Here is a 12,099-nt window from a genome sequence, read left to right as displayed (position 1 = left end):
TTTCTTTACTCATTTATCCATTTTGTTAAGATATTTTCTATCAAACAGAATACTGGTATGCACAATTTGTGTACACTACAAGTTAATTGATAAACATACTGTGACTTGTCCGGAGTAATGAATATGCATTTCTCAAACTACATTTTTTCTCCATCCTTCTAAACAATTATTGTCAAAATTACATACATTACAAAATAACTAGAGCTGCCTTCTTACGTTACTACACTAATTTAAAGTTATATACCTTAAGTTAAAAAAAAGTACCTGCTGAAATTTGAACTTTCGACCACATCCTCTGATAGAAACCATGTACAAGCAATATTGTATGTCTTGCTATGCCACGTGCAAGTTCAATCAGTGGCGTGCTGGCCCAAAAAATATTTCCCGCCATTACATACAAGTTTGAACCTGCAGACCCCTAGTCTTCTATCTCAAAATACTTACCTAGGATCCCTCTACAACCCTTTAAATTTCTTCGGTTGAATTCTGAAACACACTATATATTAAATTTGTTAGACCTGAACATGCTCATATAGATGAGCGAAAATGTTAGACTAATGTTATAAAAGAAAAAGCATATAAACATATTTGATAAGTTTACAAAGAAATTATACAAAATAGAAGTAAATGAATAAAACAGAACTTACCAGAATACACAATGCCTTTTAAAACGGAAGCTGTTAGGCTCAACTTTATTAAAATCACCACCTTTTACTCTCAGTTTTAAAGTAAAGTTCTAAGATTTCATCTCAACATTTTTTCATTGTGTACTGCATATAAACAGAATCCATTCAATAATTCAGAACAAAAACTGTGCAAAGACAGATGCAAAAATTGACGCGCGCACGCACGCACACGCGCACGCACGCACGCACGCACGCACACACACACACACACACACACAAAAAATCTCCTTTTCAGCATCAGAGTTCTGAAATATTAATTTTCTCCAAAACTTCAAAAATGTATGTTTTGCTCACCTGACAATACCATTCTCCATGGGGTAGTTAACTTCCAGCATCGAACGTAGCTTGCTCGCCTCATCACCCACCATCAGGTCCTGTAGCACATCATCATCATCGTTGGTACAAACAGCACCATGTAAGAGGTTTTCACATTCTTTACCTGTGCTATATGCACTAAATACACGTTATAAAAGTAATACTTTCATCACCCACCATCTTTCAAAGATGGTCAAATTAAATGACTACCTATTAAATTTATAAATAACGGAAATAAGCTCTAATAATGATATAAATATGATAAATAAATATCATTTATAATATGTATATCTAGCAACTACTTACATTTTTGGTCACCATGTTACTGTTTTCCTGTTCAATGTATCTGATTAAGTGTTTAACATTAAATATTTTGTTCTAAAGGTAACTACAATAAAACAGGCGTGCGCGCATGCACCCACACACGCACGCATGCACACACACACATCAATATAAGTCACATGCATATCAACTTCAAACTTACTCCAGTGAAAAAAGTGTTATCTAATGATTCTCCTATGTCAAAATTAACTATACTAGGCCTATATTCCTCATATCAAATACAATTGCTATACTTCAAAATTATTTTTTATTATTATAAGCTTAAAGTTGCTTACAGCACATAAGTGTCATTCATAATGTTAACAAAGGAACATTTGTGGTTGGACCAGGCCAATTTCAACAAAACCCTGTTTAATGGTTAATTTCCTTAATCCAGAGAGTAACAACCATTCTGCTGCTAAATCTGAAAGTTAGAGTCTACAAAGTGTAAAAGGCAAATTCAACTGGTGCAGTTCAGTACAGCATGATTAGCACAGCTTGACATTTGTATGAGCAGTAGAGTGTATTAAAAAAAAAAAAAATCCGAAATTCAAAACTTAAGGGTGTACGAAACTTGCCTTGTAGACTCTACTATCTGCAGTAAAAAAAAAAAGGTCTCTAAACACATTTTTACCAAGTCACAGGAGGTTCAAAGTTTAGTGAACAAAGTAACCTCTGCTTTGTATTCTGGATCCTAGTGGTCAGCCATAGATGTCAGTCATATGTCCCAAATTGTGGAATTAGTTTTATTTATTTCTTCATTTCCATAATTCTTTATGCATGGTCATTGGGACTTAAGTTACTTTTTCTTTCTGATAAGCGATTGAAAAGAAAAAGTTCAGTTTGCATTTGATATTATAGGTTTGTGTCGGGTGGAATACAAGTCATAATAAAGTAGTTGTTTTCTAATGCCAGGTGTTTGACAATAAAGTCATTTGACCTCTTGCATTCCAGTACAGTATTTTTCACAGATATTATCATGGTCAGCCAATGAAGCACAGATTTTGAGGTGTTCTGAATCCATTGCTCAGTTTGAGTTGCACAATGGGCAGTTAGGGGACTGATATATTCCAATTCTATGCAGGTGTTTGGTCAAATAGTCATGGCCTGTTGCCAATCTCGGGAATTAACTGTGGATTATGATGCAGAGACTTCCATTTTTTCCCTTGAGATTGTGTTATCAAATTTTGTTTGTTGAAGTCTAAGTATGTAGATTTAATAAATCTTTTCATAGAGTAATATGTAGATTTAGTAACAGGTCTGTAAGTAGCAGTGCTGCCCTTCTTTGCTAAAGCATCCACATTCTCGTTTCCCAGGATTCCACAATGGGATGGTATCCATTGGAATACAATTTTATTGAGTGATATTAATTGAGAGAGCATTTCTGCTGTTTGAGATGAAGGTGTGTGTTTAGAGACTATTGACAGAATAGCTGCTTTGGAGTCTGACAATATAACTAAGTCATAATAAAGTAAAATGATCAATTTGCCTTAAGTCTTATTTTCTAAAATTTTGTCAGTATTAACGCTTATATCGACAAATGTCATTAGTATCATCATCAAAAATATATCTTAGAATTCTTGTCTCAAATGTACGTAGCAAGATCACTGCATTCAGTATCCTTCATGTATGTATGTATGTATGTATGTATGTATGTATTTATTATTATTATTATTATTATTATTATTATTATGAGAAGTGAAATTCAAAGAAAATTTTATTGTAGTAGGCAAACAATAACTCATACAGGAGCACTTGTATGTGGTAAATAAATATCAGTCACTAAATTCATTTTAGTTTGACTTTAATCAATAGAGCAAGTGAATATACCTATTCTATTTTAAAAATATAAATACCTACAGAAAATGCTATTAAAAACATTTACCTATCTTTCTCAGTGTCAGCTTGCTTTTGTAGTAGAGGAAAGCATTTTCTTTCTACGAGAAGATATCTTACAACACTTTCAATAATTTTTTAATACTATTCTTTCATCTCCTAGAATGTAACAACAGTGGAAATATAAATCTTACAAGCTTCCTTATTAATATAGTGTTGACACATTTGTTCAAGTACAGGAGTATAAAAATCTTAAGTGGTCAACATAACTTTTCTCCAGTACATCTTGCTGCCTAATTTAGGTCATCAATTCTTTAGGGTTGTCTTGATTTAGGCCTACTGCCGACTTAGCAGCATCCCAAAAGAAATAATCGGGTTGAGTAAGATTAGGGGGTTTCAGAGGCCATAATCCTTGCAAAATTATTCTCTCTCCGAAAATGTCTCCTAACAAATTCATTGACTCATGGCATGCATGAGTCATAGCACTATCCTGTTAAATAAAACCATTTTGCAGCTATTCTTAATTAAATTTAACTTTTCAATAAATGGAAACAGAATATAGGAACAGTAAACTTTAGAACCACGGTTATTTAAAAAAAGTAGAGCCAATAATAAGAGAAAGGTGAAAATAGGAAAAATTTGAGAAAGCTGGGTTTGCAGTGAAAGACCTGCCCTTGCGCAGAACACAATGAATGAATGAATGAATGAATGAATGAATGAATGAATGAATGAATGAATTAATTAATTAATTCAGGATTCACATCACACGCCTATTTTCTCTGGATCCAGTTTCGTTTCTTTCACTACATTTGGACTCTGAGATGACCAAATTCTGTTATTTTGAGAATTAGCATTAACATAACAAGTCAAACCAGGCTTCATCCGTAAAAACGTAAAAATGAGGACTTCAAAACCATGTCGCCGAATCTGCAACCATTCACAGTAATGAATATGCTTCTCGTGGTCACAGAATTGGTTGTTCTATCAAACATTTTCAACCCTGTCATAACACACTTTCACAATGGAACAGATAGTCCAACCCTGACTGTTATCTGCAACTCTTATTACAATGGGGGAGGGTAAAGCTTCTTTGCCCTTGACAGAATCTAAAGAAAGATATCAACTTCTCTGTGGGTATACTGACCACAATACTACATACTGTAGTGTGAAGGGACTAAAAGATCATAGTGTATAAGAAACGTTTATAGAGACGATGGATATAATAAAATTCTAGCTACTATATAGAGCAGAGGTTCAAGATGTGTATTTTAACAATTTAATGAACAAGGTATATTTATTTTAACAACATTAACTGCGAGAAGGTAGTTATGAACAGACTGGCTCACCCACTGATTGGGCTACAAGATCAAGGACATGTACGTTTCAAGTGTGGCAGTACAAGTCTCATGTTTCAACATCACTGCCAACAGTGCCATGCCAAGCCACATCAAATGTGCTACTTTTCAGCACGTCATTGTAATGTTGTTACTGTCGATTTGGCAGCAAGATTATCATTGCCATTAAATTCATTATGTCTTAATTGATCAGAGTAGTAAGTTTCATTGCAATGGACTCGTCCAACCAAAAGGTTTTCCTTGTATGCATAAACTATGTTCACAAATACAATATAAATTCAGTAGTTGTGTGCCAGACAGACAGAATGTAATATTCAAACCAACATTTCCAGATACTTTTAGTTGGAAACACCAGCAAGAGAAAGGACAAGATATAACACAAAATCATTCCACATATATAATTTAATATATGTGAGGAATATTGCCCCACTGCTTTGTTCTCAACACTAAACATTCTTCAGTTGATAAAACAACTAAGCAAAAGACAAGGGAAGAAATAAAGTCATAATGAGAAAGAAAAATGTAATGGGAGGAAGAACAGAAATAAAGAAACAGGTCAATGAGACAATTATTCAAATTTATCAAATTGAAAAATGAAATTAACAGAGTCATATTACACTAAACAGAGAAATACTGCCGCATCTTAATATGGTGCAATACTTCGAGATACTTCGTGTCTGTTCTCCAGAACGGAAATAGATTCAACTAAAGGAGAACAGCAGCTCCTGTTCTGTAGTCCTCAGACTTCTAGTGGACAAAATTCGATAATATTCTGAAATTTATATAAAAGTTCCTCTAAATTGCATCACAATAAACATATTTGGATGCACTTACCACATAACTCCCTGCAGCCATACACATCTCATACAAATAATGCAGATTACTATACTTTCATAAAAATGCTCTTGCTAATGAATTCTGATGATTATCAACGTCTTCGTAATGAACCAAGCCAATTTAATAGTGCCTCCCCTCTAAGATAAAACGATTTCCTGTATAACAACCACTCTGAAACTGCACATGCATGCATGCCAGCATAAAACACATGCATACTTACTGGAACATGAGCGAATTCCTATAGTGGCCGCACAGAGAGTAAAACATCACATTAGAAACAGTTACAAACCATGCCAAAGGAGAACAATTCTGATTCATACATTCAAGCTGAAATCTCTCTTTACAAAGTTTGGTTCAACCACCAGTCTCTTATCACAGACACATACTGATCTTCTGATACCCATGATGGAAATGCTTTTTCTTCCTACAGTCTTAACCATAAAGGCTGGTTCACAATAAACCAGGAATGGAAATGACAACGAGAACGAGGATGGAAATATTGTTAAAATAAATGGATTTAAATGTGTGCATTCACAATAGGTAATTGTGAATGCTCACATTTGAATAAATTTATTTTAACAATATTTCCATTCTCGTTCTCGTTTCCATTCCTGGTTTATTGTGAACCAGCCTTAATTCCTACAGCGAATGTAGGAGACAACTTGACTATAAAAATGCCCTGATTTTCTTTCCATAATAGTGTTATGTACAATACGAAAATTTTAACATATTAACTTTCTAATAAACATGTTATATTTCAAAACAACACAGTACCAGTGTATGTACCAAGTAGTGAAATTTGAAATATTGTTACACTTTCTCTTTACACGTTACACAGTAACCACAAAGTGATTTTTTGAAAGAAATTTTAGTCAAATATAAGATATTTTGGTGACACGAATGGTTGGACTTGTGCATAAGTGGAAGTGTCAAGTAGGCTTGTGCGTGAGTGAGAATGTCAACTATTGAATTATCACTCAAACATAATATCTACTATCTCTGTTGAGATGGTAGAATTGCAGTTCACATAACTTTCAAACAACTAATGTCCCTCATGATCATGTGAATATTTTATTTTAAGGGGTTTTGAATTTGAGGAGAAAAAAGCTTTGAACTTTTGAACAGACGGCTCACTTATATCTAAATACCTTTTGTGAAAGGGAGATAAAATATATTAAACCTCATTGCAAAGCAAATTCCATTTTGTGGTATTTCTGTGAATGGCCTCTAATGGCATAATAGGCTATTACTAATTTTATGAAGATACTCATAAATTAATACGAAAATAACAAATAAAAACGTGAGCATAAAACAGATAAAAAGAAAACGTGTATATAACAAAATCCACTTTGTTGACACTCTGGATGCCTGAAAATATATTTCCATTAAATAATGAAATATATTTTTAAGCAGACTCTGACAAGTTACTTTGCACAATAATAGTAATAATATAAGAAATATGACTACCTCATTTTACAATGAGAAGCGAAGTTATTAAGATAACTAACATCTCTCTAGTATTGCATAATTCTAATATCTGCAATCAGTAGTAACCAAACATTGTAAAGTGATTTACATTACAATTACATTGCAATGTGTTCACATAAAAGGTAATTTGATTTGCTACTAGGTACCTCGATTTCATAATGGCAACAGCTGTTCCTTATGAGAGAGTATAATTAATGTACAGGTATTGCAATCGTACATTAGAGATGATGTTCCAAATACTTTCCATTCATGTGTCGAAGAGAACAAGTGAAGTCCATTCTAACTTGAGTCAAAAAGTGAATTGTTTCTCCAAAACACTACATTTCTAGTATGACTTCTAAACTGTGTGTAACAACTGATGAAAAACAACACTTCTTAGATTTACTACCCATAGAAACAAAATTGCTGCCATTAGGAAAGACGAAATTTTTTTTTTTCCCAAATTTAATGAAAACTTTTCAAACTTCATTTCATTAACATGTTTTAATTATGACACACCACAATAAAGACTTGGGTATGGGATAAAGGTTTCACAACCATCCTCCACATGTAAAGAGAAATAGATGCAGTGAATGATTAATAGGAATCATGCACGGTCATCAGCATTAAAAAGTGTTACTGTAAAAGAACACAAAAAACCAAAATTTAATTTCTTTATGAAATAAGCTTACAGTAGTCGCGAATCCTTACTTTGACATACATATCCTGAAATAGAAGAGATTGTTATTCTACCATCACTTTCCATATATAAAACAAATATATGTACAATAGCATGTGACAAATTAACGATTTAACACAAGAACTCTGAAATCTTACTGATCCTTTACTTTGTGAGTATCTGACAAAATATAATAATTACAGCTACATATTTCTGCATAGGTTACGTAAGAACACTGAAGTGAGAAGCATAAGTTTCTGGATCGTGTACCATTAGAAGATCAATAGAAGTTTTTCCCCAGAAATTCAGCCATTAAGTATAGAAATTCAAAAAGTAAGATATCAATTTTTGTTTATTTCTTGGGTGAATTACTTTATACCATGGGCAAAGCATCCACGTATTACGACTCCAAGTTAAATTTGCATCCTGTGAATGCAAGAGATGAGCGCTAGTAGTTCTAATTGCTCTAGTTGTCAGTCTACAACCTACTGTTTCGTCTGTGAGTGAGATCATGTTACAAGAGATAATGCAATGAATGAGGTAAATATATATATATATATATATATATATATATATATTCACATTTTTTCTGGACGCAGATTTAACTTGGGTGCATAGTATATAATGCATAAAAATAAAGTTATCTGAGCGAAAAGAATATTTAAAAACGAGTTATAAATAGGGTGACCAGATTCTAAATTTAAAACAAAAAAAAAGATGATGATGCTCAAACTCATTTAATGTCTAGATATTTCTCTAATCTTTATACATACAGTATAAAATAAATTCATACATTATTATATAAAGGAAATAAATGCAGATCATGCATTAACATTACATTTAAACAAGCAAAAAAGTAATGGAGACTAACAATATTTAAAGATAACAAAAACAAACTCACTAAAGAAAACAGCTAAATTCAGGTTCCGAATCCCTATATGTCCAACCACTCCACTGAGTTTGATATTTTTTACTACTAGCAGCAGCCTTCAATAGAGGTTTCTTCTTCAAAAACACTTCAAAAATGTCTATACAGTGTTTTGAATCATAATTATTCAGAATTTCGAGCTCACATTTAGTTGAATGAACTTCTAGTCTATTTGTTATATCAGTCCATGTTTGTTTAATTTGTGAAAATATTCTTCCTGTATGGACATTGAAAGTAGGGGCACATAAGACGAAAGTAGCTACTCATTTAAGATTATCTAGTTAAATATCTTCAACTTCATTGTCAATTATTGCATTGAAAATAAAATAATACTTTTCTGGTACAGTTTTGAATTTTTTTCTCCATCATAGAACATAATACTGTCCTTAGAGAACAAAATTTTTCACGTGTCATCTTCATTCATATCAAGATTGCAACTTTTAATGGCTGCGCAGAGATCTTCAAAAGAAAACACCTCGCAAAGATTAAGTATCTTTACTTTACTATGGTAGTTCTCTGAGAAGTCATACCACTAAGTTACAAATTTCTTTCCTTTTACAGGCACCAAGAAAATCTTCTTCCAGTTTCTTCTTGTTGTATTGTTCTAACTCTAGAAACTTAGAATTGGTATTTCTTCCAGAAACTCATCCTGAATTCTTGATTCAAATCTTGTTTTCAAGTACAGAAACAGGTCAAATCTCTCTATTGCAGCAAAAATTAATCATACACTTGATTACACAACTTTTAACACTGTATTACTTCGGAATATAAAGTATTTATATGCTTTCACATGTTAATTAAGTAGGTTACCTTGTTGACTAGTTTCGGCATGGGGACCTTATATTCCAAAGAAAACTTAATTCCTCAAGTCTCAAAATCTTTTCCTGAAATATCCTGAGATACTGAATGAGAAAGCTGGCATAAAAAAAGCATTATCCCATTGTTCGAAGCATGTCATTATGGTTTTGTCTAGTACACTTTCTTCCTCAGACTCAAAATAACTTTTAAGGGAATTCTAGTTCTTAGCCAAAGTTTCTGCTGCTGCACAGTATGTAATTTCAAGCAGCTAGCCAGCCAAAAATCAATTTTCACACCCTATCTTTAATGCTAAATTCTTATATAGATGTGTTTATAACATTCCAAAGTATAATATACAAGTGTAGACAAATGCTTACATCTGGTAGGGGACCCTCACAACAGAGCGAAAGTTGTAATTCTCCAATAAGATCATTTACGCTGCAAATACAAGTGCACAGTTTGTGTTTGGATGATGAGAAGTGAGGAAGTTAATATAATATTTTTCTCTAATACACAGTGTGGATAAATTATGAGAAGGTATATACTTACAAATAAACTCATTCTTTTGCTCAAAAGTATTATCTTATTGTCTAGAATAAGTGTCTGAATAAATATGTAGAGAGTCGAAGTTTTACCTTATTACATTATTTTGCGTTGAATTTTAAAAGGTATAGCCCTCTATCACCTCGATAAAATTTTGTTGAGATATTCTTTATGCTATTCTATGCAAGATGTTGTAATTTTTTTTCTGCAAAAACACGCATACAGAAAAACTATTCATTATTTTCAGACACCATGTGCTCCGTAACCTGGAGAGCTGTTTTCGAGGTGTGGAGCAAGAGCGAGAGAAAAGTGAAATTCTCAAATATATAATTAAACATTTTGGTCTCAAAGATTACTCTGAAGACATTTTACAGTCAATAAAGACATTAATTAAATTTTATGCTAGAAAATTCGATTACAGTGGGAAAAATACAGCATAAATGAGAAAAATTTCTTAAAACAGAATGCGCTATGTTTGAACCAAGATGCAAAGTCTGAGAATGAAATATATAATACTTTGCCATCTACTACAAAACAATTTCAATTTGAGTCTGCCAGTACAACCATTCGAGGACGTTCATGTAGACTTTTCGGAGAACTGAGCAAAAGATCAAAACGGAGAAAAAATAGTACACTTTTTATTTAAAGATCGTGAGAAGAAAAGCTTTCTGCTGCCCACATGAGTTTCAGAACTTCTAGGAAAAGAGATGCGGCCAATATTATAGGAGAGCTTTCACTCACATCACTTCAACGTGCGACAAAATGGAGGATAAAACGTGAAAATTGATCTTGCAGGAACGACCAACAATTATCACCTAATAAGGATTTCGCTTTGATTAGTAATTTACAATTGACCTCTAATCAATATAAATAATTAAGGAAAATGCAAAATCTTGTAACAATTAATTTAGATCCACCGTATTATTTATTGTGAAACATTAAAGATAGTATGTTGACATGATAAAACAAAGCAATCGCAATAAAAACGTTGCAAATACCGCAAGAAGATTTTTCAGGGAGGTTTCCACTTCTGTATATATTACAGGAATAGATGAAAATCTAATAAGTCGTCTACACACATAATATTAGAAACCTTTTCTTGTGGTTTTGCAATATTGATAAACGGGCATTTGATATGTATGCAAGGGAGACAAGGAAATTATATTTATTGTTGCACAAATAGTATTATATGCCTACAACCCTTCACAAAATCTTGGCTAATGGACAGAGGGTCACAGGACACTATTATACCTACTGGCAAACTATCTGAGGAAGCCCAGGGAACGAGGAACAAATACTATATTAGACTTTTCAGAGAAGTCTTCGCAAGAAAAACATCAAGAAAGACACAAATACCGATCTTTTACTCAGGCTACTTATTTCTTTGGACCCTTACATCACCAGCTTAAAGAAATTAAGAAGAGAAAATAGAGGTCGCTTTCAATAGTAGTGTTGCAGTTCTCTCCTAGCCTCCATTACTCAGTGCTGCCAAAGGAGAGACTAGCAGCGAGGATACAGATTCTGGTGGGGATGCATCTGACGTCTGAACGAGTAAGATATGTAGCAATATTCCTTCGTCTTATGCTTTCAATTTTAAGCGCATTCCACATTATGAATATTAATTTATTTTTGCAGGTAAATCGATTTTTTTTACAATATTACTAATTTTATTTTCAGTAAAAATAGTTGCCATTTTCATTTTCATTATTAAAAACTCATCCACCTCAATAATTGAAGATAAATACCAAATTTTATGAAAATTGAGTGATTAGTTTTTGATAAATGATTTTTGGCTGGCTAGACTCTCTAAATTACACAATGTGTGCTGGTAACAAAGACCGCCATCTGGTTTTAACATGCCTAAAATTGGGAGACCATTTGGTTTTTATAAATTCAAAAACATCCTTCAAAGTTGCAATTTTTGCAACTTAGCGACAAAAATAAGAGTAGATCTTTAGAATAATATTTTCACTATCAATATTCAATTCCATACACTCATATCTGGAGCAGTTGCGCAAAACGTAGTCCAAATAGTTGACTTCCACTAGATCAGGTTTCATCTCCTTGAGCTTTTCAAAGACACTTCAGTGTCTGCCATAATTACATGAAGCATTGTCTGCTGAATATGAAGACATTTTTGCAACATTCAACTTACTGTCTCCATTTTTTTTTTCAATATATCATGAGCTATTGCTTCAGAAGACTCATCATCATCATCATCATCATCATCATCATCATCATCATCATCATCGCCATCATCACTTTTTTCATAAAAATCTTAAGGCTTGTTTTCAACCTATCTTTTAAGTTGAAGTACTTTAGTAAAATAGGGAA

The 12,099-nt window shown here is 32.8% G+C and overlaps 1 protein-coding gene across 5 annotated transcripts in view; it reads right to left on the bottom strand.

The window, feature by feature from the left end:
• The window catches only part of Arp2 (Actin-related protein 2), a 61,304-nt gene that overhangs the window by 19,125 nt on the left and 30,080 nt on the right, over window positions 1-12,099 (bottom strand). Inside the window, exons 3-5 of one of the 5 annotated variants that reach the window (XM_069820979.1) lie at window positions 7,529-7,543; window positions 5,571-5,588; window positions 981-1,060 (exon numbers count right to left, since the gene is read on the bottom strand). In XM_069820979.1, the coding sequence (XP_069677080.1) occupies window positions 981-1,060; window positions 5,571-5,588; window positions 7,529-7,543 (113 nt within the window). Of the gene's footprint in view, window positions 1-980; window positions 1,061-5,570; window positions 5,589-7,509; window positions 7,544-12,099 lie in introns of those variants that run through there. The other 4 variants (XM_069820981.1, XM_069820980.1, XM_069820983.1 and 1 more) reach the window with 4 other exon arrangements.

The sequence above is a fragment of the Periplaneta americana genome, chromosome 3 (assembly GCF_040183065.1).
Source record: "Periplaneta americana isolate PAMFEO1 chromosome 3, P.americana_PAMFEO1_priV1, whole genome shotgun sequence".
Taxonomy (NCBI): domain Eukaryota; kingdom Metazoa; phylum Arthropoda; class Insecta; order Blattodea; family Blattidae; genus Periplaneta; species Periplaneta americana.
Note: the sequence above shows the minus strand (reverse complement) of the source record. Positions and strands in the feature narration are given on the sequence as shown.